This window comes from Vigna radiata, chromosome 6, assembly GCF_000741045.1.
Source record: "Vigna radiata var. radiata cultivar VC1973A chromosome 6, Vradiata_ver6, whole genome shotgun sequence".
NCBI classification, from domain to species: Eukaryota; Viridiplantae; Streptophyta; class Magnoliopsida; order Fabales; family Fabaceae; genus Vigna; species Vigna radiata.
The window spans coordinates 4,821,901-4,849,566 of NC_028356.1; the positions used below are offsets into that span (position 1 = coordinate 4,821,901).

General features: G+C 30.4%; 2 protein-coding genes across 2 annotated transcripts; both read left to right on the plus strand.

Moving 5' to 3' along the window:
• Nucleotides 1-15,010: 15,010 nt before the first annotated feature.
• Nucleotides 15,011-21,795, plus strand: LOC106765360 (SNF2 domain-containing protein CLASSY 2). The gene is made up of 7 exons (XM_014649942.2): nt 15,011-15,137; nt 15,793-15,933; nt 16,206-16,456; nt 16,849-18,390; nt 18,470-18,616; nt 19,002-20,930; nt 21,490-21,795. The coding sequence occupies exons 2-6, from the start codon at nt 15,879-15,881 to the stop codon at nt 20,925-20,927; spliced, it is 3,921 nt and encodes a 1,306-aa protein (XP_014505428.1). The 5' UTR covers nt 15,011-15,137; nt 15,793-15,878; the 3' UTR covers nt 20,928-20,930; nt 21,490-21,795.
• A 4,407-nt stretch (nt 21,796-26,202) lies between these two features.
• Nucleotides 26,203-27,438, plus strand: LOC106764063 (abscisic acid receptor PYL4). The gene has a single exon (XM_014648274.2). The coding sequence runs from the start codon at nt 26,382-26,384 to the stop codon at nt 27,015-27,017; it is 636 nt and encodes a 211-aa protein (XP_014503760.1). The 5' UTR covers nt 26,203-26,381; the 3' UTR covers nt 27,018-27,438.
• The last annotated feature ends 228 nt before the right edge of the window (nt 27,439-27,666 follow it).

Below are 27,666 nucleotides of genomic sequence, written 5' to 3' on the forward strand. Positions count from 1 at the left end.
GAAGGAAGATACAAACAAATTTTAAAATAAATACTAACCTCTAACGCTAAAAAATAGCTAATAGGAAGAAGTTGATGCCGCCCCACTGCAAATGAGCTTACACTCAACAATCCTTCAGAAATATATATATAACCAACACTCAGAAAACCTTAAGCGAGTTGCATTTCAAAGATTGAGGGATGTAAGGTTTGTTTATAAAGATGAATCACTATGCTATGCTGGAAATAAGAGAGTGTAGGAGTAGGGTGCAGAAGTGGTATGTTGGAAATGAGAGAGTGCAGGAGTGGGGTGCAGAAGTGGGGTGCAGGAGTGATGTAGGGGTGTAGAGTCAAGGGGTGCAGGGTCAAGGGTTGCAGAGGTCAGCAAAATGCATACTTACTGATTGGAACAAAATGGAGGTGGTCTTAATGCTGGCACAGAAATTCACACTAATCAAAATATTAAACTCTCAAACTATTAATTAAATAAGGGTATTTTTGGAAATTGGAGGTGCAGGATGAAATACTTGGAGGTGGAGGATGAAACACCCTAAGTCTAGTGATATGGGCTTGTAAAGGTCCAAAATTATAAGTCTAGTTGATCATGTTTTTGGGAATTACTTCCTGTACCCGTCGTTTTTCTTCCTACACCCTTACACTTTCGAAATTATGTTTTGGGATATAAAAGTAGTTTCGAAATTAAATTAGAAAAATAAATATACCTTTTATTTTCTCTTAATTTCTTTTATCGTGTTTCTGTTCAAAGATGTGTATAACGTTGTATGAACAAACTTTCTGAAGAATGTGGTATTTAAACTCATAAAGACCGAGAAATAAATATACAGTAAATGAATATTTTGCAAATTTATATATTTCCAAATAAAGCGAGTTAATCTATTTTATAAGTTTTAGTTAATCTGGTTATCTTTAATTGATATAAAGTTGTAAAATGGTTCCTGAATTTCCTTCAATTAGATAAATTAATAATTTTATTACCTTTCTTCGTCAACTCGCAGTAAACAATAAAATATTCATATTAAAAAGGTGGTCAATGTCGGGAAATATTTGAGATAAATTTTAGTTTTATATTTTTTCATTTTTATAATTTTTTTTAAATTAATATTTTTAATTGAATTTTCAATAAAATAAGAATGTAATTTTGCATTAATTTTATATTTTAGGAAGAAAAAATTGGAGTGTTACACCAAAATGGTCTTATAACATTTTGAATTTTTTTCATAATTTTTATTTTAAATTATTCGGAAAATATATATACATTTAAAAATAGAAAACGAGTTTGAGAATCTCGAAATTTCAAATTCTCAAACATCAATTGAATATGGTTTTTAATTTGTTTTCAACAACAGAACTGAAAAATTATGAAATTGCATTTCATTTCAAAGCAACTACAATATTTTTAGCAAAAATATGATTGGAAAAAAAATCTGAAAACATTAAGTTCACTTATAAGATTAACTACAAAAATTTGAGTTAAATTTTAAGGAGAAGAGTATTTTAAATATCAAAAATATGTTTTAATATTTAAATCTTATATTATATATTCCATAAATAAATATTTGAAGAATTTTGTAAAATTACTTTATGACAACTATTTTAGAAAATAAAATTTTATTCTAGTTAAATTTAATCTGTTAACTTTTATTAAGTAAATTTTAATTAAGTGAATTTTTGAATTATAAATTTTAGATTAAATTAAATAAAATATTAATATGTTTCTAAAATTATAAATTTGTAGCAAGTCAAAACAACCATCATATAAAATTATTTTGTTTATTTAATAATTCTTAATCATTTATATTATATTTTACTGATTAAAAATATTAAGGGTTAAATATGTTTTTAGTCTTTATACTTTGGTACGATTTTGGTTTTAGTCTCTCTTTCAAACTAAGGTACAATTTAGTCCTTCAACTTTAGAAAACTCTGGTTTTAGTCCTTTTTACCAAATTTTTTTAACTTTATTTGTTGTTTTAAGCATGTTTTATTATAACATTTGGATTGTTTACAGTGTTTGACACATTTTTGCTTCAGTGTTAACTTAGAAACGTGTTTGAAACAACAAATAAAGTTAAAAAAATTTGATAAAAATGACTAAAACCAAAGTTTTTTAAAGTTGAAGGACTAAATTGTACCTTAATTTGAAAAATGGACTAAAACCAAAATCGCCCCAAAATATAGGGACTAAAAACATATTTAATCCAAATATTAATTGTTGTCGGGGATCTGCTGCAACAATTTAAAACTATTCATAATCTTGAAAGCTAACTAATGGTACCTAAAACATATAAATAAATATTAAAAAATTATAAATAAATAACTATTATTTCTAGTTTTGTTAATTGATTTTACTTGTAATATCATTTGTTATTGTGTAAAATGATGATAGTAGTTTGACATGAGACAAATTAGGAATAAGTTAATTATAATAATCATCACAATGATATAGGTAATTAAATTTCATAAAAATGGTTGGTAAATTTTTCAGTAATTTCATTTTTTAAATCTATTAGTGATTTCACTGATAAATTTATTATTAATAAGGTGAATTTTAATTTTCGTTGTTAGGAGAGAAATCCAAATCTGATTAATCTGAGAAATCAAACGGTTGGGTATAAGTTGTAAAATGGTAATTTCATATTATACTGGATTGGTTTAATTGGATTTGAATCTGACCCAATCCAATTGTTGCTTATTCCTAAACGAGCACTTCTTTCAGCACCTCATCAATATCATAATGCACTTCCAATTTTTAAAAGTTTTCATTTTTCTCCTTGTCTATCAAAAACAGCAAAGAGAATCTTTGACTGTCTAAGAATATGTTTCCTCTTTAAAACAAACATTACCAACCTTCATCCGTCTTCTCTCTCTGTTTTCATTTTTATTATAGCACATTTGATATTTTGGTTCTTCCTCTCACGCTCTCCCTTATCCCGCTTCTCTCTCACCTTCTCCTCACAGTATTCATCGCACCATCACATTTTTTAAAAATTTAAAAACTATTTTTTATATTTTAAAAAATCTTATACTCTTATTTATTTTCTTTAATGGATTTCAAAATCTATTAAAAAAAAATTTCTTCAAAGAATTTCGATACTTGTTTAAAAAATTTCAAATCTTCAACAAATTTTGAAATCTCTTAAATTTTTTAAAAATTCTTAAATAAATGTCAAAATTTGTGAAAAAAATTTTTCTTTAACAGATGTGAAAATTTATTAAGAAAATTTTTTGAAACAAATTTCAAAATTTATTTAAAAAATTTTCAAAAATTTTAACGGATTTTAAAATTAATTGAGAAAAAAAATATTATTGATATGCGGTGGTACAGGAAGCAAATGTGAAAATGAAAGTGGTGTTGGTAGTAACTCTCAGTTTGTTTTGTTCTTTTTCTTACAAGTAGACTGCATGACCCGTATTATTATTTCTACAAAAGTTTATATAATCAAATATAATAAAAATATAATTGATTACATGTATAATCTAACATATAATTCTAAAAAAAAAAGTAAGTCTGTCAACCTGAACAAGTGTTTACTGTATGTTTTAGGATCTTGGATTTTCTTAGAGGAGAATAATATTTTGATTTTAACAACTTTTTGATAATAGGACACATATCATTATTTTATTAGTTTGTTTAAATTTATATTTAAAAATATATTTGAAACGGACGAATTATAGACGATCACATATACATTGTCAAAAAATTATAAAAAAAAATTGTTAAAGAGACTTTTTTATTTCTTAAAATACAGCTGGATTCCACAACTGACGCAATTCTGATTCCTAAATTCATATCTGCAATGGTATAGTAATGTCAACAAAGGGTATTTTGGACAAAACAACATAGTCAGTGTGATTTTTCTTTCAAGAAAGAAATCCTCCCATGTACTGTCACCTTAATTTTCTTTAAATTTAAGCATAATCAAATCATTCTGTTTTGTTTTTTTACATTAAATCATTAAAGCAGCCCCATTTAATTTTTACCAATTCTACTCATATTTAAAATCTTAAGATTTTTGTTTTCAACAACATAAAATCCTTATATTTTATGTCTCCCTATATACAACACCAATAAAATCATAAAATGATGAGTTATGAATTGTGGGGCCCACCATTCAGTCATCAGAGTCTTTGGTTTAACTCATAATGATAGGTAGTTGTCACCATACCCCACCATTTACTATGCTCAGCTTCTTCAAACATTTCCTTCAATTTTATTTTCAGTGTCTGTACACTTCAAAAAATTACTCTGTTAATGTCTGCAGATTAGATATAAAATGTTGTCAATATACTGATTTTAAAATACATTTATTAAAAATGTAAATATTTGTAGAATAATTTTATATTACCATTCAAACATAATGCATAATTTGCATAACTTTGTAAAAGTTAATATATAATAATTTGTAATTGAATGGTTGCAAATATGATTTGTCTTTTATTAAAACATTCTTAAATTATAAATTTAATGATCCTCTTAATTATGGAATTGATTTTAATGATACTAGAAATATCACACTCATTCTTATCAATCTAATTCAATCCAAGTTCACAGACAACATCAATTCATTGCTTTCATCTACTCTAAATTATTGTCTATTGTACATAAGAGACATTAAGTTATATATCCATTCAACATATCAAACATCATTTAAAATATCTCATTTTGTAACATATTTCTCATGATTTCAACTTCCATTTGGTATTATCCATTTCAAAACTTCATGTAACCACATTGTAGCCAAAATCTCAACCTCCTCAATATCATTTCCACTTTGCATTATTAATCAATATACACAAAAACACAATTTCTATCCATTATAGAGCAATTCCTACATGTTAACAATTTAAAGTCTTTCATTATCAGAGTCTTCCAACATCCAAATATTATCCACATAAAAATACTACACAAAATAAAAAACCCAAAGTCACCTTAAATTAATCTTCCTCTTAAATTCCCATTTTTTACCATTAGCATCCTTGTTTCAAATGGAATTGAACGTTTACTTAAAACAATTTCCTGATAACTTATTCCAAAGCTATTTTTTCTTCGTTTTGATATGTTGTCTTCCAACCAATAAAGACTACTTGCTAAAGGTGCTATGATACTAAAGTCACTTTAGGTTCGATCGGTTAATTTGTAATAAATGCGTAGTAAAAGGTTCCAACAACTATATATTTATTATGTATTTATAGTTTTCTCCATAGACTTTTGATTATGGTCAGTTTAATCACGACTCAAATCTATTTAAACCTTATCACTAATAAAAATAAATTAATTAGACGATTAGCTGATTCTGATCGAGACTGATTGATCCCCTCTAGAATTGGTCATAATATTTCAATCGATATACACCAACCGATACATATAATAACGTTACTAATTAAATAAGATAAATTATTGGTTTCCCTTACTTTAATGTAAGTTATTAATATAATTCTTTCTTATCTACACAACTTTAATATTTAAAATTGTATTTTCTACACAAAGAAAAACCCAACCAATAATCATAATATCTATGATCACAAAAGACATTAAAGATATAAAGATTGCATACGATAGGAAAAAGTCATGCAAAAAAATAGATTAATTTATAGAAAAAAAATAAAAAATAAACTTATTTTATTTTAAAATTTGATTGATATAAAATGTTATAATTGCTCAATTTGACGAAGTATAATTTGATTTTGAAAAGACTGATAAATTAAGGTAAAAATTGAAAGAGAAAAAAGAAATGAAAAAGTTACAAATATAAGGATAATGATATTTTGACTCCATCTTTTTTATAACATTTTAACTTCACCTTGTGTCAAGAAACTATTTGATGACATATTGCCCAACAAGCCTTCTACAGTGTCCTTTACTTGTATTTTTTTTATGCTCTTTGTATAAGTATTTAGCTTTCATAAATACATGGAATTACTAATGAAATTTTACCAACGGATTTATTTTCGTCTGTAAATGTGCATTACCAACGAATGTAAAAATGTAATTATCGAGGGATTCTACCCTTCGATAATCACCGACGGCCAAAATCTGTCTGTAAATCCTTTGGTAATGCATTTTGTAGTTAGCGACGGACAAAACCTGTTGATAAATTCGTCGGTAAAAAGAGCGGAAAAATTCCCGCCCATTTTTCTCTCTTTCTGCACGAATAAGACTACATTTTTCTCTCTCACAAACCAATACCTTCGTTTTTTCTTTCCTCTCATCTCAAGAGCACTTCTCACATTCTCTACAACCATTTTTTTCTCTCGTGCAACCATCTTCCCACACTGCCACCGCTGTTGTTGGGGAGCACCACCGCTGTCGTTGGAGAGCGCCACCGCTGTCGTTGGAGAGTGCCACCGCTGCTATTGCAAAACACCACTGCTACCATGGGAGAACACCACCGTTGCCATGGGAGAACATCACTGCTACCATGGGAAAAAATCATCGCTGCCATGGGAGAACACCGTCGCTGCCATGGGAGAACTAATTGGGGTTTTTTTCCCAACTTTAGGGTTTCTAAATCAATTGGAGAACCTAAGTTTAGTCTTTCATTTTGGTTTTGGAATGAATTGGATTGTTGTTTTGGTTTAGGAATGAAGAAAGTTTGATAAAAAAAATTTAAAATCTGAGGAAAAAAAAAGAAGGGGAAAGAGGAAGAAGATGAACCAGATTGAGATATTTATCGATGGATTTTGCCTTCTGTAATTACCGACGGATTTTTTTGGCAATTAGTGACGGATTTTTCCTTCGATAATTACCAACAGACATAATAGTCCGTTGGTAAATATTACTGACAACATTATTATTGACGGAGTTATGTCCGTCGGTAATTCGTCGAAAAAATGTCATTACCGACGGATTTTGGACGATTCCGATGGATTTCGCCATTGTATTATGACTTTTCAAATAAATGAGAATTGGGTTTCCGAAATCCAGAATCAATTCCTTTTTGAAAGTCAAGGCTAAAGAATCTTAGGAATCCTCCTCCAGCTACCTTTCACTCACACTCTCATTCTTTCATTTTTCACATCAGTTTCTCTCTTAACCACAAAGCATTTTCTCTTCAATTTGCTTCATCCTTGTGGTGTGCGTCAACTTCGTCAGGCACATCTTCATTTCTCATTGCCTCTTGAGATTTCCTCATCCTCAAGCCTCATTCTCTCTCTCTTTAGGTTTTTCATCGTTTATATCATCTTCTACCGCCAAACCTCGAACATTCACCAAACAAATTTAGAATTTAGGGTTTTATATGTTTGTTCTTTCTTATGTGACGAAGACATCATAAAAGAACTTTGGAAGCTTCAAGCTAGGGTTTGATCCGACTTATGTTTTCTGCCATCTTCATGCACGGCGTCTTCCATCACTATTGGTCCACATGGCCCGAATTTAAGAAAAAAATGACTTGGAAAATCCAATTTTAGGGATTTGGGTTTCACGGTTTCACTCATTTTGGTTCGAAATTGGTTTTTGTTCTCAAAGTTGGTTTTTATCATGGGATTTCTTTTCCGGAGGAGGTGCATTGTTGCAACATATTTGTCTATCGATGTTTGTGTCGAAGTGCCACTGTGCACTGGCTGTGGGTTTCACGCTTTTTGTTCTGGTAGGGGTTTTGGCATAGGAACTTCATTTCTTGATGGCTCTTCTTCGTTATCAAACAATGGGTACCATATGTGCATTGTTCATTGAACTACCATTCAACCATACGTGAAGCTCAACTCTTGAACTTGTCTGCTTCGCTTGATGTGGGTTTTTGTGCTTCGTTTTTTAGGTTTTCTGTTCGTTTTCTTCTTCATTAAGGTTGTTCGATTATTTAGACTTTTTATCATTTTTTAAACTATTTTTGTCAAAATTTATGTTTTTGTTATTTGTTCTTTGGTGGTTGTGTATTTTAGAGTCGTTGTTGTTGGGTGTAAAGTTTCATTTTTTTGACACACACTTCTTTTTTGTACACTGTTTCCTTTTACATCAATGGATTTCATTCCACAAAAAGGTGAAATCAAGGTAAGTAAGTGTCTAATAGTGAAAATTCGTTACTTTCTTTGAATAATGTTTTTTAAGAGACAATGATCGTGTGTGTATCGGAGAGACTTTGTTCAAGTGGTGGAGTTATTGTTATGAAATTTATGGAATCATAGGATGGTACTGATGAATACGATGAGAAAGCGATGCCCAATTACACAATCGTAAGTAACCGGACTTGTTTTAGTTTGGTCCTTTGGTAAAAAAAATGATAAAAACTCCAAATAATCGAACAACCTTAACAAAGAAGAAAGAGAAACGAAAACATAAACAACAAAGCACAAAAACCCATGTCCAATGAAGCACGCTAGTTCACAAGTTAACCTCCACAGATTATTGAATGGTGGTTTGATGAACAACGCACCTCTCATATCCACTATTTGATAACAAAGAAGAGCCACTAAAAAATGAAGTTTCTCTGCTAGAACCTCTACCAGAACATAAAGTGTGAAACCCATGACCAATGCATGAACACACTTCAACACAAACACCGATGGATCATTTGGCTGTAGCGGTGCACTTCTTCCGACAAAGAAATCCCACAACAAAAACCAACTTTGAAAACGAAAATCAATTTTGAACCAAAATGATAGAAACCACAAAATCCAAACCCATAAAATTGGATTTTTCAAATATTTTTTTTGTTTAAATTCGAGCCATATGGATGAATAGTTTCTTAACACATGATGAAGTTAAGATATTGTCAATAAATAAAATCAAAATATCATTATCTTATATATAAATATCTAAGTTGTTAATAAAAGTTTAAATACTTTATTCTAAACATTTCATAATTTAAAGTAAATTTGAATTAGATTAATCAGAAATTGTATTTCTGACCAAAATTTATACTTTTTAAAATAAGTATTTTTATTTTGTAATTGGATTTTTAAATAATGAATAAAATTGAAAAGAAAAGTTTATATAATAAAACAAAACAATTTAATATATGAAATAAAAATGAAAAACATAATATAATTTGAAATAATATAAAATAAAATTAATGTTTAAATAATTTACATGATGTAAAAAATATGTCTAAAAATAAATACTAATTTAAAATCGACAAATATTATTTTATTTTCTATCGTTAATATAAATTAGAATATAATTATTACATTGAATTAGTTAAACATCCACTGATCCAACTCTTACTATATTGGTAAACAAATTCTACATGAATTTAGTTACATGATGTTTTAAAAAGAAGGCGTGGTATCCCGTAAACAAATTATTGTTTAAATTATTGTTGGAACCAAACGAGAAAGACTTAAATGTTTACTTCATCTCCATGTTAAGAGTGATTTTCAATTTAGTACCCGATTTTAAAAATGAAGACATTGGGTCCCTATGTTATGAAAATTGTATGACTTCAATCCTATCCGTTAAGTTGGTAGAAACAACGTTAAATGTTAATTGATGTGGCAAATTACTTATCCAGCGTGGCAAAAGCACATTTTTTAGCAGGGACAAATATGAAAATGTCCTTTAATTGGAAAAGAAAATGCATAGGGATTTTCCCTAACACATTAATCTCAAAGGATTAAGGAGCTTAGGTGAAGCAGGTAAGCTGAGGTGGGGTGCCCTAAGTTCTTCGTTCTAACACATTTTCTGAAGGAGCTAAGGTTAAGCAGGTGAATGTTCTTTGTTGTTTGTTGTTGTGAGGTGGGTGCCCTGAGTTAAGGAAGGTGTTGTTCATTTTCTGAAGTAGGTGCCCTAAGTTGAACTGTTCTTACTCTTTTCTCTGTTTAGGGTTCACTGTTTGGGATTGGGGTTGTTTTATAGGTGCGGAAGAAGCATTATTGTGTATTATTGCGAAGAAATGTCAATGAATCAGTGTTTGTGTTGCTCATGGGGAACCTCTCGTGGTGGTTCATCGAGAGGAATGGTTGGCAGCCAAATATGCTATTACAGAGATCTTGTCGTATTAAGAGTCACAAAAACTGTTAAGAATGAAAGGAAGCATTTTTGAGATTGCCCTAATTATAAGGTTTGTTTTCTTCCTTGTGTTTTTATTTTGGGGTACATTAGTTTTCTTTATCTTAAGATGTTTTTGGTTTGATGTTTTGAACGGCGGAGTCAAAACGAAGAAGTGCGAGGATGTAATTTCTTCAAATGACGCACTGAAGATTATATAGATGAAAGGATAATACAATTGGATGGCAAAGGAGAAAGTAGAGTTGTTAAAACTGGCAATCCGGCCCGACCCACCACGGGTTGGTCACTTAGTGATCCAACCCAACCTGACTCATTTATTAGCGAACCAGAAAAATTCGAACTCGACCTGACCCATCATGGGTTGATGGGTAAACGGGTTGACGGGTTGACGGGTAAACGGGTTGGCTCACTAGCTCACTTAATTACAATATTTTTAAATAAAAAAGTTACAAACTTTATATAATTCAAATCTAAACAAATCTCATTCCCAAATTTCACTTCCAACATGAGTGTTTAATTAATTTTGAAAGTAGAGAACTTAAATAATTTTTTTAAGCAAAAAAATAATAAATATTTTTTTATAAAATTAAAATTAAATTTTAATAAGATAAAATTAGGTATGTGGGTTGGTGGGCCAACCCGACCCACCATGGGTTCAACCCGCATGAGTCGGATTTAAATGAGCCGGGTTGAAATCTGATTCGCATAAAAAAAATACAATTTTTTCAAACCCAACCCAGCCTGAACCCGTTGTGGGTCGAGTTTGTCCGCGGGTTGTGACCCATTTTGACAGCTCTAGGAGAAAGATTATTACTTTGGAAAAATCACTTTTGGTTTGTCATAAAAGGGATAAGGTGTTGTTGGGGTTGTTATGTTTGATGGGGTTCATTAACGTCATCTTTGTATGTCTTATGTTTTAATTTTGTTGAAGTGGTGTTTTATGGGGTCATATTTTAATGTTTGTTTGTTACTTAATGAAGATTTTGGTTGTAATGACACTATGCTTGTAATGAGATTGTACTTAATGAAGAAGTTGTTACTGATATTAGAGTGTTTGTGTTATTCTTCATGTGTTTGTGATATTGATGAAATGATATTCTAGTTTCATGAACTTGTAAATGAAAATAGAAGATGAGACATTATATGTCATGAGCTTTGATACCAGAGAAGGCAAAGTAATATGACTATGACAGTAGAAGATGAGACCACCCAAAATAATATGATATTGAAGATGAAACATCACTTAACAAAATACATCACAAATGATCCAAAATGTTAAAAAGTGCAAAATACATCATATCCAAAATAATATTGTAAGTGAAACATGACCTCAATATTACAAAGCAACAATACTTAAAGTTCAAAGTACATATCCAAAATACAACATAAATGTGAACAATATTGAAAGTAGAACAATAATCTAAAGTGGTGTTGTAGTGTGATCGGTCTGGGGTTCTTGAGTAATCTGACTTGCTTGAGTGGGGTATGGTGTAGCTTCGTGGTCTTGTTGTTGACTTCCTTAAGTGGGGTATGATGTAGCTTCCTGGTGTTGTTATTGACTTCCTTGAGTGGGGTCTGGTGTAGCTTGCTGATGTTGTTGTTGACTTGCTTGAGGGCAACTAGTTCTTCTATGCCCTGGTTGTTTACAAACGCCACATCTCTTTGGGATTCCGGTTTGTCCAAGTTGTGTATCGTCCCTCTTTTACTCCCAATTCTCCAGTCTTCTTTTTTTTCTTGGTCTACCCGGCAACACCCTATTCGAAAGAGGCAAAATATCAGGATTTGAATTCCTTTGCCATATATGAGGTCCATTCACAGGAAAATTATTAGAATGTAAGTTAACCTCCACAAATTGTTGAATGGTGGTTTGATGAACAACACACCTCTCGTATCCACTGTTTGATAACAAAGAAAAACCACTAAAAAGTGAAGTTCCTCTGCTAGAACCTTTACCAAAACACAAAGTGTGAAACCCACAACCAACGCATGACAACACTTCGACACAAACACTAATGGATCATTTGGCTACAACGACACACTTCTTCCAACAAAGAAATCCTACAACAAAAACCAACTTTGAGAATGAAAATCAATTTTGAACCAAAATGAGAGAAACCACAAAATCCAAACACGTAAAATTAGATTTTTAAGTTTTTTTTTGGTTTTAAATTTAAGCTATATAGATCAATAGTTTCTTAACACATAATAAAGTTAAAATATTATAAAAAAAAAACATAATCAAAATATCATTATTCTATATATAAATATCTAAGGCTTAAATCCTTAATTGGTCCCCATGTTAAGAGGGAATTTTCAGTTTAGTACTTGCTTTTAAAAGTGGGTCCCCATGTTTTGCAATTTGTGTCAATTTAATCCCTTTGAACCATCAATTTGGCTTGAAAATTGCAAGTCGACAAGTCATTTTGAGTTACAGCATGTTTATTAACTGTTTGAATGTTTGGACACCTTCCAATTGTTGTTACAAACTTGTTTGAAGTGTCATTAATTCACTAAATTGACACAAATTACAAAACATGTAGACCCAATGTATACACTTTTAAAAGCGGGTACTAAACTGAAAATTCTCTCCTAACATAGAGATCAATTAAGGATTCAAGCCAATATCTAAGTTGTTAATAAAAGTCTAAATATTTTATTTTAAACATTTCGTAATCCATACTAAAAAGAAAATTTGAATTAGATTAATCAGAAATTGCATTTTTGACCAAATTTTATACTTTTTAAAGTAAAGTCTTTTTATTCTATAATTGGATTTTTAAATAATGAATAAAATTGAAAAATAAATTATATAATAAAACAAAATAATTTGAAATAATATACAATAAAACAAATACTTAAATAATTTATGTGATGTAAAAAAGTATGTTTAAAAAAAATACTAATTTAAAATCACCAAATATTATTTTGTTACATTGAATATAAATTAGAATATAATTATTACATTGAATTAGTTAAACATCCACTGATCCAACTTTTATTATATCGATAAACAAATTCTACATTAAGTTAATTGAGTGATGTTTTTCAAAAGAAAGCGTGGTATCCCGTAAGTAAATTACCGTTGGAACCAAACGAGAAACATCGACATGTGTGACATGCATTGAGTGTATGAAAATATTTACTCACAATGTCAGGTTTTTGAGTGTAATTTGTTTGGATCAGAAGACTAACAAATATTGGTAATAGATACCTTTACTGTCCCGCCTTTAACCGCGAATAAACAGCGTTCTCTCTCATGGTACGATGCGAAATTCAAGACTTTCGTGTTCTTTTTTCATAGTTTTCTCCGCTGCTGTCCTGTTATTTACCACGGCTCACACCTTTTCACGCGCTACTTTACTCTTCTCTGTACCTACTTTATGCTCAACTACTCTATTTCAGCACCATCATTACCTCCCATTCAGAGTAACAAAAACACCCATTTCACTCTTTTTTTCACTTCCTCAAATGTAATTTTTACTATTACATATGTTAATTGCACTTTTTTTATACCAAAAAAAATTATACGTATTTGCTTAATAAATAAAGAATACTCATTTATTATACTGTTTTCTTAGTTTGACATGCTTATTAATAATTTCTTCCATGATTTATGATTTAACAACAAATTAATTTGATGCTTATGTTTTTCTCTATAATAAATAGGTCATTCTTTGAAGTTTTACTTTATTCCATCAAGTGTAACATTTTTTTTAAGTTCTGAAAATAACTATTTAAAAACGTCAAATTTACTTGAAATTATTTATTTAATACAAGTTATTTTAAAAATGATCTTATTTCTATTTTTCTTTGTATAAAAATATTTATTTTATGTTTTGAAAAATAATTCAAGTTTTTCTCCAAAATAGAGGTAATTTTCAAAAAGAGACAATGAAATCTTTAGGTTGGTTCTTTGCAAAAGATTTTTACAATATATGTTGGAAAAATTAAAGAGTCCATATCTACTTAATGAAGAATATTAATTTATTGGTATAAAAGAAACAACTATCTTTTTTAATTTTTTTCTTATAAAAAGAGTCCACTTTATTTTATCAGTTTCTTCATTATTTAAAATATAAATTGAAGTATTGAAAATAATTTTACATTTTCATTTTTAAATATATGCCTTCCAAAAAGATATTAACTTTATAATATTTTTTTCTATTATATATATTTTTATATTTCTTAGACTATGCTACACACAAGTGCACAGATTCACGTGCATGTATCTTTTATAATTAGAAAACAACGTTAACCATTTTTTTTTTAAATTAACACCATTTTACTTTTCCATCATGAAAATATTTATCAATTTAAAATATTTTCATCATAAAAACATAATATCAATAAAAATCATTAAATCTTGAAAAACATCAACATTTTACTTATTTGTAAATAAAATTTTGTATAGTCTCTTTAAACAATATATCAGTTAAATATTTTTAAAATACTAAAAATATTTATTGAATTGGGAGATGCACTAAAATCTATAAACCAAAATCCCAAAAAATATATACTTTACAAAAATATAATAATTATTCAAAAAATTAAATACAAAATTTAAATTATTTATTTAATTCAAATCTCCCTCGTGTAACTTATAATTAAAAAAACTTAAATGAAACATGAAATTATTAGTTACAAATGAATAATTTTTGTTGTCATAATTATGAATTTCATTCCATCTATTTAATATGTAAATACTCAATTCATACTTACAATCAACTCCTTTAATAAAATAATCTTAACACACACAAAATAGTGCATCACAATTAATACAATTAATTATTTATAGAGAAATATAATTCATTATATAGTATACAAATTAAAATAGATAAATATCTTAGGAAGTTAAGCAAACTACTCTAATCATAACTAATAAATAAATAAGTTATTTAATGGACATTTATATCTTTTAACATTATTTGATTAGTACTTATTATACAATAAATTTGTTCACTATCTTCATTATAAAATTGAATCAAAAGGAAAATATATTAAAAATTTAAAAAAGACATTTGTAAACTTGAAAATATTTCACGTCAGAATTTGTTGTTTTATACCTAGATATTGCCGGCCTCAATTTCACTTCAGTCTTTTCTCTCTCTTCTCTGTTTTTTCTTTTTTATCTCTCTCCTGAGTTATGCTTGAAACCGTGCTTAGATTCTCTCAGAACCAGCTTTTCTCCTTTGGTAAGGATAGATTTTCTCACTGTGCTTTCTCTGCCTTTCCCAGAAAATCTATATGCCCGTGACAATGGTTACATTCCTTTTTTCAAGTCAATTTGAAGTCTATGTTGTGTTGATCATGATCTTAATCTGCTGAATATCTGGATATTTTTAGACTTGCTTATAAGAAGTAATCATTCTTTTGTAAAACAAGATAACATCTTTAGCTTTATTTTTGGCCTTTGGAGGAACAGAACACCCATGCCATTTCTGTGTATGCACAAATGGGTATCACAGATAATGATGTTTTTATTTGTCATTTCAGTATATAATTCCCTGCCGAAGCTTAAAAACTCTTACAAAGCATCATTTTGACCCAAAAGTGTGTTATCCTTGTTGGAGACTTGGTTTTAGGAAGAAAAAAAACATGACAGGGTTTAACAGAGTTTTAGCCTATCTTCTTGTACTTCTCTTGGTAACCATCATCTTTGTACATATTTATAGACATGCATTTCTTCTCCTTCTTCAATGTTGGTTTTATTTATTGAAGGTCGATAATACTATTTGAGAAATGAAATTTTCTTCTTTGTACAAGGATATGTACAATGGGGTAATGCATATGACTCCTTTTTGTTTGTTTGTCAGTGATTAACTTGTTTATTGTTTATTCTGTAAACAGATATGAAATGAAGGTTTGTAAGTGAAAGTTTGTGTTCCTCGTATTGGTACAGAGGCTAACAGCATTAGCTTGTTGCTGTCACAATCATGGTGAACAGAAAAAGACGGTTAGATCAAATCAAGCATCCATTCAATTCTCACCGTAAGCCTTTCTTCTTATTTTCTAGGTTCTGTTGATCGCCACTGTGCAGGACAACACAAAAAAAAATACAGTGAACATATTGAATATGGAACAGTTATAATTTTTTTATCAGAGAAAATGAACTTTAATTTACCAAACAAACTTAAACTTGATTGACCAAGTTTCAGTGTGACCTGGATATTGTGTACTATTTTTCACAACCATATATTCTCAATGTTAAATTCCTTTACAAAAAAATTTAAACCAATTTCCAATTTGTTTTTTGTAAGCAGCCTTTGAAGCCGTTGCCTTTGGATCATGGCAAGCTGTGGAGTTCATAAAGATTAAGGCAGGAACTATGTCTATACATTTTGTAGATAATCATTATGTTACTATGGAGAAAGGACCCTTGTCAGACATTCGGATAAGGTCAAGGAAAGCTACTTTATCTGATTGCTCCCGTTTTCTGCGACCTGGAATTGACATATGTGTGCTATCTGCCCCTCAACAATCTAATGATTCAGATGCAGTTGTTATGGACCCTGTAAGTTTTCTTTGTCCTCTGAATTTTATACATTTTACCTCTTTAATAAGAGGTAATAGAGTTCCATAAATCGTGAAAGTTTTGACAGAATCTTCTAGACATCTATTAATAGTTTACAACACCTCACATGGCCAATGCAATACAACTGTTTCTGTGTGTATTTGGGGCAGCTGTGGATAAAGGGAAGTCAGTTTCATTCCATGGTGTCACAGAAGCAACAGTTATATCACTTTACTAGACAGTCACTGTGGCTAATCCCTTTGTGCATCACCGTGCATGTGTTTATTATCTTTGTTGTTACTGTTTTTATTACATGTGATTAATTGGAGAAATTTATTTAGTTTCCAAAATGGCAAGTATGAGTTGGATTTTCTTTCTTTTTTGAACTGTAGGTTTGGTTGGATGCTAAAATAAGCTCTGTACAAAGAAAACCTCATGACTCTGAGTGCTCCTGTCAGTTTTATGTCAATTTCTATGTTCATCAAGGTTCACTTGGTGCAGAGTTAAGAACTCTGAGCAAGGAGATTAAAGTTGTTGGAATCAAACAAATATCCATTCTCCAAAAACTTGACAATATTGCTTGTGAAGATCAGCACTATCGGTGGGCATCATCTGAGGACTGTTCCATGATATCACATACTAAATTACTTTTGGGCAAAGTGTTATGTGATCTTTCATGGTTAGTTGTTACCTCTGCTTTAAAGAAGATTTCCTTTTGTCTAAGATGTCTAGAAGAAAAGCTAGTGTATCAAATTTTGGGAAGAGACAGTGATAACAGTTCATTGAATAGAGATTTTCACATTGATGTTGTGAATTTCAAAACAGAAAGTGGCTCGATAATACCCTTTGTTTCTCAAGTAGCTACACCTATAACTAAGATGATTGATCACGTACAGGAATCCCATGAAGATAAATTATTGCTATCTTATGATGTTGAGGGCTTGCGGCGTTCTAAGCGTAGGAATGTACAACCAGAACGTTACATTGGTAGTGTTAATGTTTCTTCTGAGATTGATGTTGGTTCTTTCAGAAACAGACCACCAGTGAAGATAGACACATGGAAAGAAGAGGAGGATGAAGAACTGCATATACCATTAGCATGCCTGTTTGGTTTGCAGAAGAGCACTCCAGAAGGGGTTAATGAAAATCATCAAAAGGAGGCAAGCACCTGCCGGGAGCTTGTGATGCATAAGAGGAGAATGACTGCTAAGCAGAAGGTAAAGTCAGGAGAAAATTATCATAATGAAGATCAAAATCGTCTTGCTATTGTTCCTCTTCCCGATCAAGATGATCCATTACTTGTTGAGCATTGTGATGATTTCGATGAAAAGGTTGCTAGAAGTTATCGTCATGAATCCTCTGAACATTATTCCAAATATTATGATCTAACTAGTACTCCCAATAAATCGAAGAAGAAAGGTGATAAATTGTTAGCTTTTGAGAATAATAATCATCCTGCTAAGTCAGATGATGTAGAAAAGACTGATGATGATTTGTCATTGAGATATCATTATAGTTATGGTGTCCCAAAGTCAAAGAGGAAGAATTTAAGTGGTTTAGATGATATAGTAGATCTTGGAAATAAATGGGAAGGGATTAGATCCAACAAAGAAGTTCAAAAGAAAAAATACCATGCATCTTATTCAAGAAGTAGAGATCATGGAGAAGAAAAAAGGTACAAATATAAAGACAGAACCTTAAATGCAGCTGCCTACAAGGATTTGATAAATTCGTACTTAAAGAATATTAATACAATATCTACTCAAGAAGAACCATCTATCACTGATCAGTGGAAGGAAAACAATACAACTAGTAGCATTGGGCAAAAGACAGAAACAGAAATGCCTGATGAAGAGGATGCAGAAGAAGTATCTGAAATGGATATGTTGTGGAGAGAACTGGAAGTGTCATTGGCATCATGCTATCTAGAAGAGGTGTGTGACCATTTGACCTTTGCTTTCCCCTATTTGTTTTAGTTTTCCTATGACTAATTCACTTCAACTGTTTTATCAGGATTCAAATGCTGCTACTGTCACTGAGACTGTGGAAATCGCGAACCGAGGCTGCCCACATGATTTCAGAATGAATGAGGAAATTGGAATTTACTGCTATAGATGTGGCTTTGTGAAAACTGAGATCAAATATATTACGCCACCCTTTGTAAGTGAAGTTTAACTTAGATGTGAATTTGTATGCAATTTCCTTCTATTGCAGTACTGTGCTTTCTTTTTCAAGCATCTGGATGGATTCAAATTCAATACTCATTAATATGTATGACTATTGTATGAGGCTCTTATCAATATGGGAGAAGTGCAGCCTTACTCTCAAAAGGGTTGAAGCTGTTACAAGGGTATTAGCTTAGCATTTTCATGTGCAACAAATTAGGAAGATATTTTTTATGTTTGCATTCATGGAATTTATACAAAGAAGTGTGATTTCTAGAAAGAGTAAATTAGTTGCTGATGTTAACCTCATTCACCTATTTTTGTTGGATGATTTGTGTATTTTCCCATTCTGTGGCTGATAACCTTTTTGTTATTGGTAGATTCAACATTCTTCATGGCACCAAGAGGAGAGGCACAGTGCTGAAGAAGATTCACGAACAAAGGTTGATGAGGATGATGACTTGGATCTTTTCCCTGCCCTAGAATCTCCTGAGGGACCTGTGTCTCAAGAAAATGATAACGTTTGGGCATTGATTCCCGAACTTAGAACAAAGTTGCATGCTCATCAGAAGAAAGCCTTTGAGTTTCTTTGGCAAAACATTGCAGGGTCAATGGAACCCAGACTCATGGAAGCAGCATCCAAAAGAATAGGTGGCTGTGTGGTATCTCATACTCCTGGTGCTGGAAAAACTTTTCTCATCATTGCTTTTCTTGTGAGCTACTTGAAGTTATTCCCAGGGAAGAGACCTCTTGTTCTTGCTCCAAAAACAACCCTCTATACTTGGTACAAAGAATTTATCAAGTGGGATATTCCTATACCAGTGTATCTGATTCATGGACGTAGAACATACCGGGTATTCAAGCAGAAATCACCGGTTGTTCTTCCTGGAGTTCCCAAGCCCACTGATGATGTCAAGCATGTTTTGGATTGCCTTGAGAAGATACAAAAATGGCATTCACACCCGAGTGTTCTGATAATGGGTTATACTTCATTTTTAACATTGATGCGTGAGGATTCAAAGTTTGCACACAGAAAATACATGGCCAAAGTGCTGAGGGAAAGCCCGGGGATCTTGGTTCTGGATGAAGGGCATAACCCCAGAAGCACTAAATCAAGGTTGAGAAAGGCTCTGATGAAAGTTCAAACAAAATTGAGAATACTGCTTTCTGGTACATTGTTTCAGAACAATTTCTGTGAATACTTCAACACTCTGTGCTTGGCAAGACCAAAGTTCATTCATGAAGTACTGAAAGCATTAGACTCCAAATACAAAAGGAAAGGAAAAGTGGCGAAAAAGGCAAGTCATTTATTAGAGTCACGGGCCAGAAAATTCTTCTTAGACAAAATTGCTAAGAAGATTGACTCTGATAAAGGTAGGGAGAGGCAGCAGGGTCTAAAGATGTTGAGAAATGTAACAAATGGATTCATAGATGTTTATGAAGGTGGGAGCTCTGACGGTCTACCTGGTTTACAAATTTATACACTGTTAATGAATTCAACAGATACACAGCATGAAATTTTGCTTAAACTACACAAGAAAATGGCGAAGTGCAATGGTTACCCTCTGGAGTTAGAGCTTATGATAACTCTTGGTTCAATACATCCCTGGCTGGTGAAAACAGCAGTGTGTGCTGAGAAGTTTTTCACTTCTGAGCAATTGATGGAGCTAGAAAAATGCAAATTTGACCTGAAAATAGGGTCGAAGGTAAGATTTGTTTTGAGCCTTATCTACCGTGTTGTGAAAAACGAGAAGGTTCTGATATTTTGCCACAACATTGCACCAGTGAAGCTATTTGTGGAATATTTTGAGAAGTATTTTGGATGGCTAAGAGGTAGAGAAGTGTTGGTACTAACTGGGGAATTAGAACTGTTTGAAAGAGGGAGAGTAATGGACAAGTTTGAGGAAGCTGGTGGAGTAGCAAAAGTACTTATTGCTTCTATTACAGCTTGTGCTGAAGGCATTAGTTTGACAGCAGCTTCACGAGTTATTATGTTGGATTCAGAGTGGAATCCTTCAAAAACGAAGCAAGCCATTGCTCGGGCATTTCGGCCTGGTCAGCAGAAAGTTGTTTATGTGTATCAGCTTTTAGTCACAGGTTCATTGGAGGAAGATAAGTACAGAAGAACCACTTGGAAAGAATGGGTTTCAAGCATGATCTTCAGTGAGGCCTTTGTGGAAGACCCTTCTCAGTGGCAAGCTGAGAAGATTGAAGATGATATACTCAGAGAAATGGTTGCTGAAGATAGTTCTAAATCATTCCACATGATCATGAAGAATGAAAAAGCTTCTTCTACCAACAAATAAAAGGTAAGTTCTCTCTCTACTTCCTCTTCTTTACAATCTTCTTGCCATAGATATTAATACAAAGAAAACTTAACTTTTACGTTCATATAACATAGATTATAAGTACTAGTACAAGACATAGAGAGTACTAGTACAGGTAAAATAATTATAAAAGTATAAAATTTTGTATTTCTTTAAAAAAATAGAAAGTAAAAAGTAAGAAATGGTAGTATCAAATCAATGTAAAAATTTTAGACATATAAAAGAATCATTTTTCAAATACAAAACATCATTCTTTCCTTTATGTATTTTTAAATGAGTGTATAGAGTGGGAAGGTAGAAAAAGTGTATGATTGGAATTGACTTTAAGAACTATTTTAGTTCAAAATATATCTTTTTATTTTATTTATATTTTAGAATGTGTAATTCGAAATATAAAATTTATATTACGAATTAAATTGTAAAATCTGAAATATATTTGTATTTCAGATTATGTAATTCAATAACCTATTATGCAGCAAGAAATAACCTATTATGCTTATCGGTTGACACTCTTCTTTTTCACTTTGCTTGATTACCACAGGACAATTGGAAGCTGGAAAAATAAGAGCCCAAGCCCACATCTCAACAAGCTTCTTTCTGGAAAGCCCAATAATTATTATTTTTTAATTTTCCTCATTTGGGCAGACTGTAGTTTTTTTTTTAATTTATTTAATTTGATAAATTGGAGGTTTGATTCTACTAAGGGATAAATTAGTGTGGTGGAGAATCAAAATCCAATGTGATTGTGAGCCCAATCCGAAAGATGCAAGTGGAGCGAATTGGGTGACATGCTGGTAAATTTTTAAAATTTAATCTCTCCCTTTTTAGTGGAGGTGAGTTTTATATCCATCTTGCTTAATTTAACAAGCATAGCTTAAAGCTGCTTATTTCTTGTCTATAGTGAAAGTAGTTTAGTTATACATACTGGAGAAAATAAAAATGGCATGTGTTTTCATTATTTTTATAATAATAAAATATTAATATTGATAATTTTTTAGTCAATTTTAAGTGATAGTATTATTTTCTTTATTAAATTTTGTAAGAAAAAATGGTAGCTGATATTAACAAAACTTTCATTTAATAGTTAAATTAAAATTATTTTTGTACAGTACTAAAGACCTGTCAATTAGTGTCCTGGTTGACCAGGTAATCGGTTTACCAAATCCAAACTTATTATCATAATCGGAAAAACCTAATTGTTACTCTTACAGCTTAAGGTAGGTAATTAAACCAGTAATCAAGTTTATATGGATTTTAATTGTAATTAAACCAGCTCTAATTGAAAGTCTATTAGAAAAACTATAAATAGAATTTGAAGTATCCCATATAAGTGTAAATGAATATAAAACAATTTGGAGTTAGGATTTTGGACGACCACTACACTTAAAGTGATCGATTAATCCTACACATCGAAACATTTTTGTGTATAATATTTTTGTGTATAGTATGGATAGTCCAGTCAAGGACTGGATCGGTGAACTAAATAATCGATCAACCAAAGTCAAACTTGTTATTTTAATTAGAAAAAACGAATGGTTATTTTGCGATCTAAGATAGACAACTAATTATGATTAAACCATTAAGTTTGAATGAATTTGGATCGTAATTAAGTTGATACTAATAAAAAAATCATCAGAAAAATTATAAATAAAGTTTTAGGTTGTAATCATATTTAAATTTCATAATTAAATATTTAATACATGAAAAATTTATTTTTTAAAGAATACTTGAATAAAAGTATATTTTTGCTTTTATTTTAATTAATAAATCATACTATATAAATATTTGACTATCAAAGTAATTTATAATTATAACATTAAGATATTTAGAATATAAATACTACTTTATGTATAAGTAAGATCTTCTTTTTTATGTTAACATTTTTAAATTTTTTATTTAAATATTTTTTTATAAGCAATTGATAAATTCTGTAAAAGGATTTTTTTAAAAATTAAAGGATGATTATGAAAGGAGAGTTTGTAAAAATTAAAGGATGATTGTGATTATAATGTCATAAACTATTAGATTAGGCTAAAATTTTTATTAAGTATTATTGAAATAGATGTATGAGATTTATAATTGAAAGTTTATGTTATGAGAAATAATTCCTACATTTTAGTATAAAAATTGGGTCTTCACGTATTATCTAGTTTCGAAGTCTTTTGATAAAAAAATTTATTTCTGCTTTATTAACCATTATATCGGAATGAAATTTTTATCTAAAGATCTTAAGGCATAGTAGTTGGTTTTATCGAAATTATCATTCAAGATATGTGATTAGATTTTTCTTTTTTGCAATTTTAACTAACTCACTTATTTCTTGTATCAAATTTCTTTAGTAACAATTTAATTCTAAATTTGTTAAATTGGATTAAGCTTAAAGTTTTATAGTACATTATTAAGATAAGTATTACTTTTAATGTTTAATATAAGTAAAACTGTTAATTTCTTTTATTCATAAACTTTTACTATTTTAGGGTATTAATTGACGAGAGAAAAGAAATACGTAATGTCTCGATATTATAATCAAAATTTATCATAATAAATTTATTTTGTTTAAATTTTACTCTCTTTTTACAACTCGACATTCCTCTATCCAATAAAAATATTTGACAGTGAAAATTGGTCATTTTTTTTAAAACCACCCATATTTGAAGTTCTTATTTGAAGTCATGATATCAGCTCTTCTTTATATATCATTTAATGATCAACCTCAAAACACACATGGAGACTTTAAAAAAAAAAAGTGAAATAATATAGAACAAAATTACAATGATGCAACAACATATCGAAGAAACTATGAATAAATTAAACTCAGAAGTATAATTATATTATATGTAGTTAAAGAAAATAAAATTATAATTAAATTAATTGTGTAAAACACCTTTTATATGTTTCAAAACAAAATGAAAAAGTAACTTAAAATGTAACACGAACTAAGGGTGGAATTAATGAGTGGTGGTTCATGGGTTAGTCTGTAAATATGAAGTAAATTGGGTTGAAATTTTTAATTCACTGGTACATTTTTCTCTTATCTATTTAACATGTCAAATTGGCAGACCAGATCTTTGAGTAGTTAGTTCGTTTAAATAATTTATATTATATTTTTGTAAAGTTATAAATAAACAATTTTGTTGTAATATAAATCATTAAATACATTTTAATTATTCGTTGTGATAGGGTAATTTAACATTGTAATAATCATTTTAATTTATCTAATTAAAAATATTATTTAATTAATTAAAAGCTTAAATTGATTAAATATGTTTTTAATACTTATTTATAAATATATATGAATAAATTTCAAAAAAACAGAAATAAAAAAAAAAGTAAAGGACCATGTTCATTGTGACAAGACAAGTTTGTAATTTCAAACATTTTCTTTACACTCAACCAAACCCAATCTGTTTTTGTGGGCCAAAACCAATTGAGCTGGTCAATTGATTCTTTTGACAACTCTAATATAATCTCACTTTAATAATATTAGTGATAAAACATGTTTTATGAGTAAGAATGAGAATGGGTTAGATAAATGTATATATCGATTCACAACAAAAGGAAATAATCTATTACTTATTCCTGATACTTATTTGAAAAATATTCATTGATACTTTAAAATCAATAAATGCATATGGATATCACGAATATTTAAAACTATATTTTATAAAATTTTAAAATAAAATTTAAATAAAATTATAAAAAATACATATAATATAAATTAAATTTAATTTAATATAATAAATATAAATTAATTTTTAATTTTAATTAAATTTAACTTAATAAAATATAAATTACACTTAATCTATTTATCAATGGATATCAAAATATTCATCATCCACATGAATAACAAATATCCACATGAATAACAAATATCCATAGATATTAAGTATTCATTGCGAATTTTATTCACATGCATCTACGGATATAAATATTTTTGTCATCCATTATTGTAAACATTGGTGTTTACTTTTATTTACTGTAAAAATTTTTTATTAAATTATAAAAGGATTTTAATTATTGAAATAAAAATATTTTTAAATTATAACATAATATATATGAAAAAATAATTGTAAAAATAAATAATTTTTATAATTTATTACAAGTAATACTTTTACTTTATTATAGTATTTAGAAAAGTAGTTAATAAAATAGTAAAATCGAAAAATACTTTTTATAATAAATAATTATTTGAATTCGAAAAAATATAAATTAAAAAACAAAATTGTATATAGAAAAAGTTAAAATTAAAAAACAAAATTTTATATAGAGTACTTTTTTATTAATAGTAAAGATAAAATTTAACTCAAAATTCAAATAGCGTCTATTAACTCGAGTTTACCTCGGACACTTTTACATTAAGATTTAACTGTAGTAATAAAATTAGTTCTTCTGAAACTAATGAAATCTCAGTTGAAATCTTTTAAAAGACAATTATGAAAAAGTTATAAACACATTTACAACATGAAATATTTTATGTATTTCCCTATCTCGCCAAGTAGCATCTTTACGTCAAAACTAAACACGAGAAAAATATCATCCGATTTTAAAATAAAAATAAAAATATAACCCACTTGAAGAATATCGCTATCAACTTGTTCATACGCCGGACCTTCTAGACTCTTCCTTCAAACACGCTCTATTTCCAAAGATACCCTAAGAAACTCGTGCACGGCTTTTCATTTATAAACAAAGGGAAAATTAACCAAAAGAAAAAAAGAAAAAGAAGAACGAAAATGGCGATAAAAATGTAAACTTGGTATTTGAATAAGAATGTTTTAACTTTTAAGAAGACGATGAGGGCAATGGAAAGTTTGGTGGTTTAAGAAACAATAATTTTTAGCAAGTTAAGAAAAAAATAATAATAGATGAAGTTTGAAAGGTGGAGTTTGGGATAAAGAAATAAGATAATTGAGAAAACCAAGTCTCAAGGACAGTTGCAAGTTGAGGATCCACTTGCACATTGCCTCCTACTATTCAATACTACCATTTATCTTTCTATTCTCTTTCTTTCTTTGTCATCTTTCTCTAACCACTCCAATTTCATTATTATGGCGTCATTATTGTTAATAAGATCATCATTTCTCATCTAATTCTAACATTATTTTTGCTAACTATGTCATTAATTTCCTTTTAATGTACACATACTGTATGTGATTAGGAGTTTTAAATATTTAGGAAGATTAATGATTTAAGAAAAGAAACAAAAAATACTCCAACTTGAACTAATATTAGTTAACTTTTGAAAGCTCACAAAGCAAGACTAGTCTCTCATCTTCCTACATCTTTCAAATATATATATAGATGCTTGCTCTTGCAACAACAACCATTTGAGAAAAAACCCTTTTAACATAACATCACAAAAGCAAAGATCTTTGTTTGGTGGAGGGGAAGAAGAGAAATCAGGGAAGCATATATCTATTACATGAACTACAAATGACTTGCCCTATACAACTCCACCGATTCAACCCTACAACCGATGCATCCACCGCCATAGCAAACGGCGTTAACTGTCCCAAGCCACCGCAGACGCCGCCGTCAACGCGACGTCTCTTGCCCAAAGGAAGCGTGCCGGATGCGGCGGCGCGCCACCACACGCACGCGGTGGGCCCCGGCCAGTGCTGCTCCGTCGTCATTCAGGCGATCGAGGCGCCGGTCTCCGCCGTGTGGCCCGTGGTGCGACGCTTCGACAATCCGCAAGGGTACAAGCACTTCGTGAAGAGCTGCCACGTGGTCGCCGGCGACGGCATTCGCGTTGGCGCGCTCCGCGAGGTGCGCGTGGTCTCTGGCCTCCCGGCTGTTTCGAGCACCGAGCGCCTCGAGATCCTTGACGACGAGCGGCACGTGATGAGCTTCAGCGTGATCGGCGGCGACCACCGCCTGAGGAACTATCGGTCTGTGACGACGCTCCACGGTGACGGTAACGGAGGCACGGTTGTGATCGAGTCCTACGTGGTTGACGTACCGCCAGGTAACACTAAGGAGGAGACTTGCGTCTTCGTGGACACAATCGTACGGTGCAATCTGCACTCCCTCGCTCAGATCGCTGAAAACATGGCAAGTCAACACTGAACAAACAAACACTTTTTTTTTTTTTTTTTCTGTTCCCTTTTCCTTCATCATCGTTTATTTTTGTTTCGAATACGGCTTCGAATCACGTTCCGTTCCGTGTTTGAAATTGGTGAAAACCGACACCGTTAAGATTTGTTTTTGGAGAACTCAAGATCAGACTGCGATGATTGAAATGAATGTGACATATAATATATATATGTGATATATATTATATAGTTCCTTCGTTCTATCCATCTCTTCTTTTATTCATTCTTCATTCTACTGCCTCTTTTGTCTGATCGAGGACTGCGAGTGCTTCTTTTGCACCGAATCTATGGTGTGCTCAATTTGTATTCAATTTTCATCTTCTTTCTGCAATGTAAATATCCTTTTTTTCATGTAGTAGAAGAGAATGATTCTAGTTGAAACTCAGATTATGTCATACACATGTGCTTATTTACCTTTTCATTTCAAATATAGCATGAAAACCTGATTCAAATTAATTATACAACTATTTAATGTGTTGATAATGCTTAATAATTGGTTCGTTCGATGCTTCGATTTCGAAAATAGGGTAATAAATATTCAATTAATGAGTTATCTATCAAGTTAAGTTTAAGTTTTATTTATAGCTTTTGTAATTTGAAGTTTTATTTATAGTTTTTGTTAT

Coding starts and splice junctions, on each gene's coding strand:
- LOC106765360 (XM_014649942.2), top strand. CDS start 15,879: ATGGTGAACAGAAAAAGACGGTTAGATCAAATCAAGCATCCATTCAAT. Junction 18,391..18,469: donor CATCATGCTATCTAGAAGAG/GTGTGTGACCAT, acceptor CTGTTTTATCAG/GATTCAAATGCTGCTACTGT. Junction 18,617..19,001: donor AATATATTACGCCACCCTTT/GTAAGTGAAGTT, acceptor TGTTATTGGTAG/ATTCAACATTCTTCATGGCA.
- LOC106764063 (XM_014648274.2), top strand. CDS start 26,382: ATGACTTGCCCTATACAACTCCACCGATTCAACCCTACAACCGATGCA.